The sequence below is a fragment of the Melozone crissalis genome, unplaced genomic scaffold (genome assembly GCF_028551555.1).
Source record: "Melozone crissalis strain CALT ecotype California unplaced genomic scaffold, PUWL_Pcris_2 ptg000006l_1, whole genome shotgun sequence".
Lineage (NCBI taxonomy): Eukaryota > Metazoa > Chordata > Aves > Passeriformes > Passerellidae > Melozone > Melozone crissalis.
In genome coordinates, this window is record NW_026535784.1 from 46,242,565 (window position 1) to 46,259,487 (window position 16,923).

Sequence of the window (16,923 nt, forward strand, 5' to 3'; positions counted from 1 at the left end):
CAGCCGCAGAGGCAGAGCCCGGGACGGCGGGGCGGAGAGAGGCGGCACGCACCGCTCTCACCCACGGCCGGCACCGCCGGGACCCCTCCGCGGCTGCTGCCCCTCACCGCGCCGAGCACATCCCCAAATTAAACCAAATAAACCAAACAACGCCCCCAAAGCTGGTGTTTTTTTGCTCCGCCGCATCACTCCCGTGTTGAGACCCCTCGTGTGCCCCCCAGGATGCGAGACCGGCTCCCACAGCACAGAAATCAGTGTCGGTAACCAAAGCTGACCTACCCCGACAAAGCAGGCATTTTATTTGGAAGGCAAATGACCCTCCCGATAAACTTTCCACCCTGCGGGAAAGCAGCCTGCTTCGGCAGGTACGGGCGGCGAGCGGGGCAGGGCGGCAGCGCGGGGTTACCGGGGGGGCAGGTGCCCTGTTTCTGCGGGAGAAAGCGACACCCGCACGGGCTGCTGTCCCGCGGCCGCGCCTGGATAACTGATCACCCTGCCAGCGTCACCCGCTGAACCCAGCGGGACCCCGGCACCGGCACGGCTCCGGTTTGGCCTCGGCTCTGGTGTCGCGGGCAGGCTGGGCTAAGCGTCAGCCAGTCCCCCATTCCCGTCCGGGTCTAAGCCGAGCCCAGGGGCCACATCCTGATCCCCGGCGACCCGCCGCGCTGCTCGCGTGTCCCCGAAACCCCGCCGGCTTCTCGGCCCGCTCCCAGCCCTTTCCTCTCGGCTTAAACCGAGGAGGCTCCGTGGGAAGATCCGCTCGTGTCCCCGAGAAGAGGAGGAGCGGGGAAGAAGGGAATGATGTGACCTGAGCGGCGGTGCGGGGACAGGCGCTACAGAAGAGCGACAAGCTCCTTACCCTGCACTTGTTGCATTTACCCGGTTCCGCTGGGGACTGCGGGACGGGAACGGCACGGGGTCCCGGCGGCGCAGGGAGCAGAGGGAGCGCTGCTCCAGGCGGGGCAGAGCCCGCCCCGCACTCCGGTCCCGGGGCGCCCCGATGGGAGCATCGCCCCCGGCTCTGTACCTCTCGCCCCGCCGCGGAGTTTGACACCACCCCCGCTCAGGGAGGGCAAAGGGAAAGTTGAACCCGACCACGATTCGAGGCTTATTTTGTTTAGGTTGTTTTGGTTTTTTTTTTTTCCACGTTTATTTGATCTCAAAAAAAATTTCAAAATTAAAATACATAAAACAATGGCAGCTGGCGTTGCTAAAATCAAAATAAACGATTTTCGTCGTAGAAAAGAATTTTTTTTTTTTAAAAGAGAGAAGCAGAAATAATTGCAAACACTGCATAATAAATACGTTTCCTATTATCACAAAAGGAAAATAAAACTGACATAAAAGTTTGACACGACAAAACCGTTTCGTTTATAAGAGAGCGTTAGGATTAAGTGGCTTAATTAAACATTGGTCTCCAATTGGCAGTTAGTAGCTTTCCTCTTGAAACTGCATCTCCAGCCGCTGATAAAGTGCTTGCGCCAAGTTTCCCCCCAAAAGACGCCGGCATGCTGCTCTAAGGAAAATCCAAATTTTCTCCGCTATTTACAGGTTAGGACGGTGCGCTATTGACTTTTGCGTGTGTGTTTGTGTGCGTGTGTGTGTTTCCACAGCAATGCGACCCACGGCAGGATGGGTGTCCTGGAAGACGGGGGTGTCAGGGCGGGCTCACGGCTGGGTGGGGATGGATGGCGCCGGCGGCACCCCGGCAGCGGGGCCAGGCATTCTCCCTGCGCATCACCTGCTCGCTGACGGGGCGAGCCAGGCTAAGGCTGCGACGTGGCGTGTTGGCAGGAGGGAACGGCAACGACTTCTAGGCGAAAGAAACTTTCGAAGTGTAAACTAAAAATTAAAACAAACCAACCGCCCCTGACAGGGCGGGTACAGTCACTCGCTAACAGCCATCCCCCGTGGACAAACCAGGGGCTGCCGGGGGTGGGAGACGAGGGGGCGGATTTCAAAGCGACCGAGGGGAGCCGATGCCGTCCGTGGCGGCACCGCGTCCGGCTGCTCACCCCGCGGCGGAGTCTGTGCTTCGAGGGGCGGCCTTGCGGGGGTGCCGGGGACGACGCCCCTGCCTTAGCTGGCCTCATCCGAATCGCTGTAGTGGGAGCGGGGCGAGAACTCCCCGTCGCTCCTGTGGGACCGGGGCGACGTCTTGCTCCTCTCCTGCGGCGGCTGCCCGGGCTGCGGCAGGAGGAGGGCGGGGGAAGGGGCTCTCTGTCCCATCAGGGCGCCCTCCGCAAAGGAGAAGTGCAGCGGGTCGAGCTGCACCGAGTAGCCCCCCGCGGTCGGCGCCGGGGGAAAGCGAGTCCGGCCGTGCCCGGGGGGCGACGCTCTGGGCGGCCCCGGCGGCGGCGCCGGCGGCCCCGGCGGAGCTCCGGCCCCGGCGGCGGCGCAGGGCGACTCGAAGGGGGCCCCGCGGTGCTCGGCCTTGCCGGAGCCGTCGGAAGGGGCGGCGGGGCCGTGCAGCAGCTCGGCCAGGGCGCTGATGTAGATCTGCGCCATCTGCAGCGTCTCGTACTTGGAGAGCTTCTTGTCGTTGTTGAAGGAGGGGATGACATTGCGCAGCTGGTCGAAGGCGTGGTTCAGCCCGTGCATCCGCCGCCGCTCCCGCGCGTTGGCCGCCAGCCGCCGCTGCTTCTGCACGCCGCTCACCTGCGCCCGCAGCCCGGGGCCGCCGCCGCCGCCCCGCGGCCGCCCGCCGCCCCGCGCCCCGCCGGGGCTGCTCCCGCCGCCCCGCGCCGCGCCGCCCTCCGCCGCCGCCGCCTCGTCGTCCTCGGCGGGCAGCAGGTAGCGCGGCGAGGCGGCGGCGGGCAGGCGGGCGGCGCAGCAGACGCCGAGCCAGGAGCCGGGCGCGAAGCCGCCGCAGCCGCCGTGCTCCGGGCCGGGCGTTGGCGGCTCTGAGGGCGGCTCGCGGGCGCGCTCTGCCCAGGGCAGGCTCATGGCTCTAGCGCCGCGCGCCCATCGGGCCCCGCGCAGCCCCCGCCTCGCGCGTGGCGCCCCGACGGCTCCGGTGTCGGCCGGGCTCGCGCCCCCCTTTAAGGAGCGGCACGCGCCGGGGTCCCCCCCGCCCCCGCTCCCCCTCCCCTCCGCTCCCTCGCGCCCCACCCCTCCCGCCGCACGCCCTCCACTCGCGCCGGTCGCGTGTCGGCGCGGCCAATGGCGCGCGCGCGCGCGGGGCCGGCGCGTGCGGGGAGCCAATGGCGCGCGGGGGGAGCGGAGCCCGCGGCCGGCGGCGGCGGACGGGAGCGGGGGGGGGGGGGGGGGGCTGGGGGGGTGAGCCCGGGCCCGCGGCACGCGCTGTCCCGCCCCGCCCCGCCCCAGGCCGGCGCGCGCCGGGCGGCCTCCCCGCGCGCGGCGGGGCGGAACGGGGTGCGGGGGCCGGGAGCGCCCCGACGGCGCGTCCGCCCACAGAGGGAACCCTCTCCCGGCCGCACTGGGCGCTCCCCGCCGCTGCGTTCTCCGAGGACGCTCCGTCGCGCCCGCCTGGGGAAACATCTTTTTCTTTATAGCCAAACCTCGGAGGCCCCGGTAAATTGGCCTCCCCACGCCTGGCGGGAGCAGCCCTCGGTGCGCCCCGCTCTCGCTGCGGCCGCAGCGACCCTGCCCGAGGTGTCGGTGCGGAACGCTGCCCGCCCGGGACGGTGCGGACGGCGGGGCACGGAGCGCGGCGCTGCCGTGCAGAGGTTCGGCCGCGAAGCCGCCGAGGGAATGTCCTCGGTTTTAGAGCGGTAATCCCGGGGACACGCGGGAAGCCCACGCGGGACCCGGTAGGTGAGAAGCGGTGCCGTTCGCAGCCGGGACAGGACACTGCCCCCGGAGCTGCCACGTTTTCGGCAGGGTCCCGATCCCCCGCGAGCGAGCCCTTTTGTTGGCCAACAAGAGCTGGCCAAAGGTGGTGGAGAGGGAAATAGCTCCGTGCACGCATCTTAACTTCCCTTCCGCGCTGCCTCCCCTCCCGCCACCGCCGCCTGCCTGGAGAGGAGAAGTGGAGGTTTGCCCGTGTGAATAGGCGTGTGGAGAACAAAGTGATGGGCACAGTATGAGGTAGATATGTTTTTTCAAAAGTGAATAACTCGCAAGCCAAGGAGGGAGCGAGGGAGCCCAGCAGCTCAAAGCCGAGCGGCAGTGACATGCAATGAGCAGCCTCGCTAGTTTAGGAAGCTGCCTGGGCACACTTGGCGCATGGCAGGCGCCTGGGGCCCGCCTTCCACAAACAACTGGATGGTACTGAGAAAGTGCAAAGCTGATGGTTTGCTTTCTTTTAAAATAAAAACAGAGGCAAACCTTCTCTTTTTTTTTTTTTTTTTTTTTTTCTAGCAATTATGTTTCAAAGGTAAAAGCTGTTGTATCCTTCAAAACAAGTTGCCAGTTTCTGACCAAAATGGAAGTGTTTACTCAGTAAGAAAGATGGTAAGGAGCAGAAGTCAATACCTTGTTTCTGTATAGTATCCATAAAGTTGCCAGACCATTTATCTAAACTTTTATACACTCTGATTGTCTAACCCTCCCCCGCTTCAATAAATGCTTGTATCGGTAACAGCAGAAAAAGCCCTCAGCACTGTGCTGCACGGTGCTGGTTGCTGGCTAAATTCCCACCCCCGGCTTCCCTTTCAGCCCGCAGGCACCACGTGCTCCCTCCCTGGTGCCCGTGGCACAGGTGTGCTTTGCCAGCAGCCCTGCTGGGCTCTCCTCCCCAGGGTTAATCCGTGCGTTCCCTGTTTGGGCACCGGGTGCCGTGGCTGTGAGCCGTTCCATGCAAGGACTGTGGGCCAAACCTTGGAAATGAGTGGGAGCTTTGCTGAGCAGCAGCCACTGACACCCATTTCCAGAGGCCCAGCAAGCGCCCAGCATAGGGAGAGAGCTAGGCTGGTGCAGTGTTCAAGTTTTAAACATCTCCCTCCAGGCTGGTGGGATGTGTGGCTGTCAGGACTCCTTGACAGCAAGCCCAATCCTCCATCCCACAAACCATCCACTGGCCTCTGGGCACAGAGGGAAGCAGCATCCCATTAGCCTCTTGTGTAGATGTAAGGTGGCTGATGCCCCGGAAGGACCCTGGGCTCTGGATACCCCAGGGCTGCTGTCAGGTGCTGGGGACCTCCCTCAGCAGTACCTCAGTGACTGCATGGAGCACTGGGGACATCAGCTGAACACCTCAGCATGCTCCTGGGACGGGAAAAGTTCCTGGCTGGGAAACAGTAACAGCTGCTTATTTTTCAAGTGCGTGTTTTGTGAGGGCATGCACGCTTTGAAACTGGAGGCATCTGAGACTCACTCCACAGTTTGCCTTTGAAAGGACACACACAAAAAGCCATTTTCCCCACCAACACCACTGCTCAGAGGGGGAAAAATGTTTCATTGAAATCCAGTGGTCTCTGTATGCCTATATCTGCTGTGTGTGCACACTCTCAGAGTCAAAGTCAAAGGCAAAGGGTGGTTTGTGTCAGCACTGGGTTTAGCTCTGCTCTCCCAGAATAAGATAAATGTAAGTGATGAAGAACTCCTGGGGCTGGCTGAACTCATTTTGTATTCAACTCTGCCCGGCCCTTTTCACTTTCCTTTCTCCCTCTCTTTGTATGTTCAAGCCTACTTGAGTTTCTTTTTTTCTTTTGTAGAAGTTGGTTCTTTTGAAGCGGTCCGAGGCACGCCCTGCTGCAAAGGGGACTTCACGGGAGTCGGAAACACAGGCACACCGGTCTGAAACACTTACTGTACAATAGCAGCAGTGTAGGAAGCCTTGGAAATGAATCTGCTCTAAGCAAGTGTCAAAGCTTTCAGAGGAAAACAAACTGAACTTATCCCTGTATCTTTATGCATATTTTCCCCCCAGCCCTCCTTTCCTCTCCCCCTGCCCCCAGCCTGGTTAAGAGCCAGGCAGCAACTCGGGGTCAGGAACGGACTAGTGTTACAGAGAAGTGGGTTACAAAAGGGGGGACGGCACACTTGCAAAAAGCCTCCTCTATCATTACAGCCAGAGACATTTTGAAAGCACACAAAGCACATGGGTCAGTTCTCAGTTTGTACTCAACAGTCTAATTGCTCATTCAATGCCATTTCAAGATCAGCCAGCTTCTCTGCAGGCATCACCACTGGTCAGAAAGTATTTAATTTCTTCTCTTCCCTTTCCCCACTTTCCCCACATGTTCTCTCATTTCCTCCTTTCCTTTTGAAAAGTACGTGGGGGGACACACAGCCCCCTCTTTGTATCTTCCCCGGTCTTCAGGCAGTAAAACCCACAAGTGGATTAGAGACCAAGGTGTGAGTCTTGCTCACTGAGATCAGGTAATTCTTGCTGAATCTCAGCTACAACCAGCCCAGGACTCCTGCAGGAGGAGGGAAGGGAGGTTTCTGCCCTCACAGGGGCTGGCCTGCTCCCTGGGATGGCAAACCCCAGCTAATAGGAGCTACTACAAAAAGGCAATGCACAGCTGAATTATTTTCAGTCTCATCATCAGACTGCATCACCAGAATACTCACCCAAATAAAGCATTCATACTTACTTTATTCAGAGCAAGACTGCTTAACAGAAGAGGGTCCAGCAGCAAATGTTTCTTAGGCTCCTCCTGTGACCAGTGTCTAATGCTTTACTGTCACATGTGTTTTAAACACACATTAGAAGTGATGACTGCAAGGAATGCAAGAGCCCAGGCACTGAGGAAATCACACTTTTGAACCCTGCCCCTTTCCACTCAGGACAACCAGGACCTTGCTGCTGCTGAAGCAGATGTGCCCTCATTTCTGCAGAGCAATTTTCCTGGGCAGATCATTGCACTTACCCAATGCCATGTGCTTCAGCTCTTGGAGGATTTGTAAAACTAATTCCCATTTCTTGGTGACACTTAGCTCCATAAATATCTATGCTCTGGGGCTAACCCTGTGGACACCTGCAGTTGTGTACAGTTAATTCTAGTGCAAGTACCTCCACTACCTCCAAGAGAAATGCAAAGCACTGGTATAATAATACTTGCCTACCTCCTGGGGCCATTGTCAGGCATAATGAATTCAGCCTGGTGATACAGTTGGAAATCTTGTCTATGGAATTTGTATCTGCATTCTGCCTGTTTATTTAAATCTATACAGCTGTTACCGAGATGTTAATTTATGCTTATATTTTAAAAATAAACCCCTTCATATTTAAGGAAGCATAACTCATAATAATTTTCCTTTGATCATTTTGTTCTAAACCCCTTTTTTGTTTTGCACTCAGCTTGGCAAGGAGGTTCCACTAAAATTGCTAAATGCCTTCAGTCCCACCAAAGTCTTGCTCAACCGAGGCACTTCTCAGCTGTGGGACACTTTGAACAACGATGTTATTTCAGGAGTAGTTTGTTCACCCTTTGCAGCAGGAACAATTCTGCAGGGCCTGTGCATGCTCACAGGCACCACCCACAGGTCCCTTGTTTTACTTTTGAAATGAGCAATAACAGAACACTAACAACCATTCCTGCTTTATGAACAAGTGCTTTCTAACATGCTTTCATTAGGCTGCTATTTGATATGTTTTACTAGTAAAAATCACTTCAGCAACAAAATTACCACTGTGATCAACAGTTTTACAGTATATGATCAATACTTCATTTAGTTTAAGTTCAGAGAATTAACATAAATCCATCCACAGAAACAATATATTTCCTTCAAATCACATCTGGTTACTTACTCTTGCTCGCAAGGTCTCTTGCACAAGAGCCCAGAGAATGTAAATACTCCAAATTTGCTGACACTAGATTTATTTATTTTTTTAAATTGATTGCCTCAGCATTCCCTTTTTCACTGTCACTTTAGCCACTGCACACAGTACAGTTATAAAGGTTTGCTCTGGGAAAAGAATCTAGGCATAGCTTGAGGTATGAATGAAAAATCTAGCTTGCAGGCTCTCTGTGGCATAGTAGTAACACATAAGTGAACAAGAGAGAGAAAAAATAACAGTTGACATGTAAGAAAGAGGGGGGAAAAAAAAGAACATTTGAAATTCTGCCTTGCCTCTCAACAGCAGCATTACTTGAGCAGTAACCTGGGAGCACAGGGGGCTGCTTCAGTTGTACTGGGCCTTCGATCTGCTGTTCTCACATCCATCACCCACACAGCTCTTGGCAATCAGGCAGCCCAGTCCCTGAAGGAGGTTTCTTAGCTGTGGAAATGCCAGCCTGGAAGCTGAACCTTTGCGGGTCTCCCCCTGAGGAGGGAAGGTTCCTAAAATGTGAAGAGTAAATATTTACTGTCACAGAAGCCAAAACAATGTGGAGAACAGTGGTCCTTCTAAGGGACCTTTTAAGGGGAGAAAATCAAGTGAATGGACACAATCAGGTGCTGATCAACATCTCACATCAATCCCTAAGAGCTGAGTATTTCCCCAAGAAAACTTTGTCAGCCAAGAAAAAAAAAATACTACCTTGCCATTCATGGGAAATACTCTCATTTAAGGACTTCTAAGAAGAATCCATTTCCAACACAACACAGCACCAACAGAGCTTTCAAGAACTACCCTTGTTAAAGGCCGTGAAAAGAAACCTTTCTGAAGACATCTTCAGCTGGTCCATCACCTTGTAAATTAAGATGTCTTAAGAATTTCTACTTGTTAATAAAGCAGAACCACTCATTTCCTCCACACTCCCCCCACCCCTTCATGGGGTTCAAGAGAGAAAGACATACACAAAAATTAGTATTAAAGAGAATTAAGTTTTAGGGGTACCTCAAAATTCCAAGCCATGCAGAAGACTTTTCCCAGTCTATTAGACATCAGACAGCTTCAGCAGAGTGTTGCTTGCAGTGCCTGTGACAGTGTCCTCCTGGGTTTTGTCCAAGCAGCAATGATCAGCTGCAGTCCTGCAGCTCTTGGGAAGCAGCTCTCCTGTGGCAGTAGGCTTGCAAAACCCTGACTGCAGCAAGACCTGCACCTCTGGCATAGCCCTGAGCTGATTAGTCTGGAGAGGGAGGGAGACTTACAAGCATTTCTATTTCTCAGGCATGCAGAATGATTTCACCTCCATAAAAGTTTTAGAAATTCCCAAAGGGTAAAGCCTAGTGTTCATCTGCAGTGAGCAGGAGCTCTGTTGGGGCAGAAGGTGAAACCAGACACAGCTGATGGCCTAAGGTGCTCGACAGCTTTCATCAGGAGCCTGCGGTCTGCAGCAGCCCGGGTGTGTGGCTCTCATGTCACAGGGGCACAGATGAGCTCAGTGACAAACCGAGTGGCTCAGTTTTGGAAGGAGGGGTGGTAGGAGTAACCAGCACCCCACCCTGCCTGGTTCATGAAGCAGAAATCCCCACCTCTCGCTTCAGCACAAATGTGGTTCCCATGCTAGGAGCAATTATCTGTGCCCTAGGCCTCTGTGCCTTCACACCCCAGTGAGAGCACGAGGTGACGGCCACGGCAAAGCAGCACACAAGCACTGTTCAGCCAAAGCTGCTTTGCTGAGCAAAACCCTGGTGCCTCCACGGGTCCTTGCGTGCCCCGCCACAGCCGCCTGGGATGGACACAAGGACATTCCTCTCCCACCTCTCCCGGCCACCCGGGCTCGGGGCTCCTGCTCTGGTGGTGCCCGGTGGGCACGGCAGGCCAGCCGGGCGGGCCGAGCCCTTACCGCGGCACTGAAGGTGCCTCCAGAAGCCTCGCCCTGGTGAGGCGGCGGCGAGGCCACCACCCGGTCCCCTCGGGTGGGGCGTGCGCCCCGGCGCTGCCCCGCTGCCGGCAGCAGGTTGAATATTGTAGGTGTGGGCGATTAAAGTGTCGCCGGCACAATGGCGGTCTGTGTCCCATTCGCCACGCCCGGGCTCCTCTTTGGAAAGCGGACACAAGAGGTGACAGGGCGCTGGCCCCCACCATTATCCCGGCGGCATAGCGGCGCGGCCCGCCCGGTTTCCCGGGAAATGGCGCTCCCCGGCCGCCGCGGGACCACCGCGGCCGCGCCCGGCTCCGCGCTGCCCCCTCCCCTGCCCCGGAACGGCGGCCCCGTGATGGGGGATGGCGAGCGCCTGGCGAGGGGGAGCCGCAAGGCCACTGCCGGCGCCTCCGGGGCGCTTTTCGGGGACAAGAGCCGCCGGTCCCGTCGAGGCACCGGCGGCACCGAGCGCGGACCGACCGGCCGCCGCCGCCGCCGTGAGGGAGCCGGAGGCGGTGCCGCAGCGCCATCGCCCGGGCGGCGCCGGGCAGCGCAGGGCCGGCACCGCCGGCTCCTCTGCTCTTCTAAACAGCGACAACACTGTTCTCCCCCGTATTTCCTCTCGTTTCTTTTTTTATTTTCTTTCTTTTTTTTTTTTTTTCTTTTGTTTTGTTTTTTGCAAGTGCCCACCATTAACTCGGGAAGATGAAGTGGGTGGCAGTGGATGGAGATCTGCAAATGCGCCACACCTGCCACTTCCTCACGTGGCTTCACCCCGTGAAACAGAAATTCGTGCCTTTGCTCCGGGTTAATTTCTGTTTGTACATTCCAGTGAATTACTGTGTGCTGTGGGTAGTAAACCCTCTGTCTGTAATGCCATGAGAAATAATTCACTGGCTGTAAGTTTTGGAAGGAAAAGCTGTTCTTTTGTGTCAATACTTATGGAATAAATATTTAGGAATATTTATGGGTATGTTTTCTCTTTTCGAACAACTCACATAAGACACAGCAGACTAAATATACATGGATAGATCTACATTTGTCAGACCATGTAGAAAGTCTTTAAAAGTGAAGACCACAGTGATATTTATTGAAGACAATAAATGTGTCTTTCAAAAGTCAGATTTCCAGGCGTATCCCCTCTACTTCTACCTATCTTTTATCTTGATGTAAGAAAAACAAAGCTCCCTGTGTCCCATATCAGCTCTACTTTCTGTATTGTATAGATGGGCTGACAGGATAATTTTTGAATTATATAAAGGGGTTTGTGGAATTCTGTTTTGTTGGCAGGGAGGAGGTAAGAAAACTACATCTGCAGTCTCCTAAACCTGGGGAGACATAAAACCAATCCAAACAACAGCAGATATGATTCAGAAAGGTCTGTAGAAGTTAGAGCAAGACAAACCATTCCAGTGTTGCCTGAGCACTATTTCATAAAGTAACTTGCTTTCCTGCTACACTGCATCAATTTCTTGCTGTGTTTGCTGTCACGCCACAGAGACCATTCCTTAAAAATGTGTCAGATAGAAGGAGTAGCAAGTAACCTCATTATTAGCTTTGTTCACAGTATTTGCTTTCTTCCTCCCGTTCCCCATGTGTAAGCAAAAGAATTAATTAGTAACAACATGGGTCAGCTGTGATTACTCTTACTGTGGCCCACGGTGAATATTCATATCCAGGGAATATTCAAAACCAAACAAGACCTCCCCACTGTGTGTGTGAAGAAGCATGTCCCTGGCCAGTGGGGGAGGAAGGCAAGCTTACCAGCGGTGGCAGGGCTACAATGCACTCACTGAGCTGCCTGCTCCTCCTTTTTTTTTTCCTGGCACTTGACAGGGACATGAGCAAGACTGGCAGAGTGCAAATGTAACAAACAACCCTCAAAAAAAGTGGTGTGTTTTTTTTTTCCAGCCATGCTTTTCAATTTCTAGCAGTTGTATAATATTTACCAGCTTCTCACTCCCAGGAAAAATGCTTGTGTCAGGATATTCTGGCTGTGCCGAGTGGAAGAAGAGGGTTCCTCTGCAATCTAGGGGGGTAAGTGACGCCTCTGAGTCCTTCTTTGAGTGGCAATAACAATTAGATTCTCGTGGAGCATTTTCCTATATGTAGAAGGAGGGTATGATATTTCCAGTCCAGGAGTACCAGTGTGGTGGACTGGGACACTGCACTCTGTATATCAAAGCTGCTGCTGCAGCTTCAGCCCCACAAGGAGAGAGAAGTCAGGCAAAGCTCAGCTGACCAATTGTGCAACCAGGTGTGAAACCTCAAATCAGGCATGTGTGTGTCTGGAGAGATTTTTGCCATGAAATAAATCCTTGTTTCCTTTCTCCTCCTGTTCTCCATGGCCCACCAGGGCTCTGGTGCTGGCTCCCAGTGGAGGTGGAGGGGGGTGCACACAAAGAGCTGAAGCAGAGAGAGCAGTGGCAGAAAGCCCAGCACTGGGTGCTCACCTGGGGGCTGTAACACGAGGCTCTTGTGGGGCTGTGAAAGCAAACCTGCCTGCTGCACCTCGCAGAGGCTGTACCTGCCTGGGTGCCCACCAAAGCTGCTCCACCCCTCCTCTTCCTCAGCTGGATAGGGGAGAGGAAACGTAATGAAAGGCTCAAGGGCTAGGATAAGAACAGGGGAAATCATTTACACATTACCATTGCTGGCAAAATAGGCTTCACTCAGGGGAAGGTAAATATAATTTATGTCCAATCAGATCAAAGTAGGGTAATGAGAAGTAAACTCAGATCTTAAAATGTCTTCCCCCACCCCTCCTTTATTCCTGGGCTTAACTTTACTCCTGATTTTCCCTACCTTTCTGCCCCTCAGTAGCCCAGAGGGACCAAGAATAGGGGCTGGGGCAGCTCATGACACACTGTCTCTGCTGCTTCTTCCTTCTCAGGGCAAGACACCTCATACTCTTCCCATACTCCAGTGTAGGGTCCCTCCCATCTTCATGAACTCCTCCAGCTGTGTCCTTTCCATGGCATGCAGTCCCCCCAGAACAGACTGCTCCAGTGTGGCTCCCCCACAATGTCACAAGTCCTGCCAGCAAACCTGCTCCAGCGTGGGCTCCTCTCCCCATGGCTCCTTTCTCCTGACAGAACCTGCCAGGAGTCTGCGGCAGCAGGTGCCTCCCACAGCATTCCTTTGGGCATCCACCTGCTGTGCTGTTCTCCACGGGCTGCAGGTGGATCTCTGCTCCACCTTGGAGCATTTTTCCCTTATTAACTCTGTCATCCCTGAGGCACCAACACCATTAGTTGTCTTGTGCAGTGGCAGGTCCCTCTTGGCTGTCATGGGGTCTCTTGGACATGGAGGAAGCTTTGGGCAGCTTCTCACTGAAGCCATCCTTGCAGCACCACCCCTCCCGGGCCAAAATCTGGCCACACAAACCCCAAACAGCTCTCATTTACTTTGCTGCCACATCAGGTGCTGCAGGGGCCAGAAGAGCAACCTAGGGAAGCACCTGCAGCTGGGTCATTACTTCAGGACTGTCTCATGCACCCCCAAAACCTTTAATTAAGTAATGGGCTTGCCTTATAGCACTTTATTTTGATTTGGAGGGTCAGCCTTTTAATGGATGATAGCTGGATTTGCAAATAAAGCTGTTAACTTTTGGTTTGGCACTGTGCAGCACTCCCTTATCCCATCTTGTGTTGGTGCATCACCCCCTTAGAACAAAGAAAGGGACACAAATATTTACTTTTTTTTTTTAAGAAAGGGGAAAAATTATCATGCACGGAAAGAAATGTCGGCCTTACTAGTGCTGGTAGGAATAATCAGCTATAGAAGCACTGAGCTGTGATGTCATGGTGGAGAATTGTCCTCTGCTTGCTGCAGGTGGCTGTCTTTTTCCACTGGTGTGGCAGTTATTGATCCCAGAAAGATTTGTTTTTCCCCTTACAGCAGTGAACTGGTGTGACCCAGTAGTTAATGACTCAACAGTTTAGTTTTCCAGCTGTGATCTTTTTTTTCTTTTGACAAATGTTGCAGGAATAGACTCTGTAGTACGCACAGAGTATTACACCACTGTGATGAATGGGATTGGGGGGGCACAGATTTTGCAAGTCTTGACAGATAGTATATTTAATTTTATAACTACACTCTTGAAAAGTGTTTTCTTTCTAAATTAGGCTCTTGGTTCCTGAACTTTTGAGGCATTGGTAAAACTTTTATGTTTAGGAATTTGTTAAGCTGTGAATCACTTCCCCTGCTCTGACCTCCTTTTGGAGGCTTCTATTTCCGACCTCACGTTGGGTGAGATGTAACAAGCTGTTAGATTGTGATGATGTCTTCACAGTAGCCCACTGCTGTTGATGTGGATGCATGTGTTCGTGTCCCAGTGTTTATCAAAAATTTTGTTTGTGACCCAGATTAAGGGGGAGAGCCTTGGTTTTGAAATTTATTTCAAAACAGCTCTGCAGAGTGAAGAGGAAACATTAATTAGTATTGAGAGAAAAATGGTTAAAGCAGGGCTGTGTTGGTGTGATGCCTTTGTTGTTTTGGAGACTATTTTTGTTTGGTTAGCTAAGCCATGAGCATGTACAAAGGAAGCCGGTTTACTTTTCATGTCATCAGCTTTGAGCAGAGTTAAGAAATTAAACTTTTTGGGGGCATTAACCTCCAGTAAGCTGCAATGACCCAGCAAGTGTTCACAGAAAGGATGTTCTCATCAATTCATAGCATCCTATGTAAGTAGGAAAGAAAAAAGTACTCTGAAAAATCTGATTTGTTCAGGGAAACAATCCTAGCAGTTTTTTTGGTGAAGTCAAGAGAGAGACACAGGGGACTGTGGCACTGGTTGTGCTGCAGCTGTGTCCCTCAGGGCTGCAATCATTCACTTGGTTGGCTCAGCAGAACTATTTATCTCCAGGTATTCACTGCTGGTCAATAGAAACATCTTTCTAGGTGATTCTTTGAAATCAGATAAAAGTGTTTTCTTCCACTACTTCACTTTTTGTTTGTAGCTGGTATCTCAGAAAGGTCATAAAACTGCAGATACCATGCAAACAACTCATCTTTTTAAACAGCTGGCTTGTATCTCCAGTGGAGCTACTGCAGCACAAACTCTTGACAGCTTTTAGCACTATCACTTCCCTGGAATTTGTTGTGAAGAAAGGGAAGTGTCACATAGGGTTCACCATGATGTAGCCCATTATAGAGACTACATCTGGCATATCTGCAAAACTACCTGGGTCTAGAGAGGTGTGTCTGTGTGTCCCCTGACTCAGGGGAAGATAAATATAATTTATGTCCAATCAGATCAAAGTAGGGTAATGAGAAGTAAACCCAGATCTTAAAATGCTTTCCCTATTTAGGAGTATAATGTTGCCTGTATTTAGGTGAATGAACCCCTGAATGCCTGCTAATCTTAACAGAAAATTGTAACAGGTCAGGAATATTATTAAAGTGAATAAAACACACTGAATGTAAAAAGGCAGGAGCTAAACTTTGGATGCTGCAAGTTAAATTGTCATGGCTGATGTTATTGCAGCACAGCTTGCTAATGACTAGGTCATTAGTTTAAAATGTTAATGAAACTTAGAGAGAGACTGAGAAAGCCATCATGAATGAAATGTGGCCTAACTTCTCTCACCCTAAAACTTTTGTTTTAGGCAATATCTGCCCAGTACCACAGAAAATTAACCTCTATGCAAATAAAGATGGCAAAAAGTGATTCTATAAAAATAAAGGCCATGCTCCAAAAAAACTCCTACATTATACTAAAAGAGATGAAGGTGGGATGCAGTATTTCTAAAAATGATGTCCCGTACATGTCAGTGCTAAGGAGCTCTAAACTTATTCTCCAAAATGCTGTTCATAAAAGCTCTCTGAAATCTAAGCCTGACATTGATAAACATGGTCAACCTTGGTGTTTTCCATGGATGTTCTTCACTGAGCTGACTCACAGCAGCCTGAGGAGCTCTTCCCCTCTCCGTGGGCTAAAACCCTTCAGTAGCAGTGCAACAAATCCACGAGTACACTGCCTTGCCACAGGCTGAAAATCCCACAGCACTCAGCAATTGCACAGGAGGAAACGCAAGTTTAGAAAACAATTTTATTAGACAAATTATTTAGACAAATTATACACAGAAAGCTCTGCCACTTGTAACTGAGGCCTCCAAAAAGTGTTTTGTGTATCTGTATAATAGGCAACACATCAAAATAGGCCTATTTTAAATATTGTACATGGTTAACAGGTTTTTTAATAGCTAAAATCACTGCAACATCTGGTATGTCCCTACGTAGCTTGTTGGAAAGAAATTTTCTTTTTTTTTTTTCTTTTCTCTTTTTTCTTTTATTCAGAAGTGTCGATGAGTTCATGAATGTTACAAGGGGGAAGCAAGTTGTGCATGCTTTTAGACACTTGCTACCCTCGAAACAAAATGGCCTTTTGCACGATAAGAATTCGTTCTGCCTTACACAGTAGACAATATTTGAAGATTTAGTACAAAAAACAGTGACAGTACAAGATGCTCCCCCAGAACAGAATTAGCATCAAAATAGAATAGATCTGAAGAATATACCTTTTAATTTATCCTAAAGCAAATCACATAGGCTGATTCCTATTAATCTTAGCCAAAGAATGAGTTAGATTAAAATAAGTGTATGGTTGCATTAAAAAGAAAACCAAACCAAAAAACTCACAGGATAAACTGCTTGCTTTCTACTTAACCGCATTTTTAGTTTAAGGATTACAAATTGAAAGCTCTTCCTACGTTTCTAACAGGTAACAGTGTTACTTGAAAAAGCTGGTGCCAAAGTGGGCGCCGGTTTTGCTCTCACTGCTGTTCTTTTTCTTGCTTTATACAGTTGGCACTAATGTAAAAAGTACATAGCTCCTCTAAATCTAACTTAACATAGAAAGGGTTAAACTGGGTGCCTGTTCATATTTTTTCCCCTTAGAACAATACGTGATTATAATTAAGGCCACATCTGTGTATCTTGAGGGCTTCTTTTTTTCCTCCACTCATGCCATTATTTTATTGATTAACTGTGCTGACTTGGAAAAGGATTTATTGACCTTTGACCCATGTTTAACTGCTCTAGAGCTATATCAGTTGTTCATGAACATGGTATACCTAAGAGAGAGTTCCATTTGTTTAATTAATTAAAAGGAAAATTATCAAGATTAGCCTTATAGAATGCTCAAAAGCCAATGCAAAACCTAACCAAAGGAGTTACATCTAGGTACAAATATTAAATTGCCCTGGATGCTCTAATAGAAAAGTATAAAATATGCTCTGTTGGCAAACAATGCAAGTCAGAATAATGTTAAAGCAACCTGTCTTTTCTAAATGAAAAGACACCCTGCACTGTACATCTC

At 51.2% G+C, this 16,923-nt stretch overlaps 1 protein-coding gene across 1 annotated transcript; it reads right to left on the reverse strand.

Annotated features, from left to right (window-relative positions):
* Nucleotides 1-2,079: 2,079 nt before the first annotated feature.
* On the reverse strand, nt 2,080-2,946 carry ATOH1 (atonal bHLH transcription factor 1). The gene has a single exon (XM_054295435.1). It carries the CDS (start codon nt 2,944-2,946, stop codon nt 2,080-2,082), a length of 867 nt encoding a protein of 288 aa, XP_054151410.1.
* Nucleotides 2,947-16,923: the final 13,977 nt, after the last annotated feature.

Coding starts and splice junctions, on each gene's coding strand:
- ATOH1 (XM_054295435.1), bottom strand. CDS start 2,946: ATGAGCCTGCCCTGGGCAGAGCGCGCCCGCGAGCCGCCCTCAGAGCCG.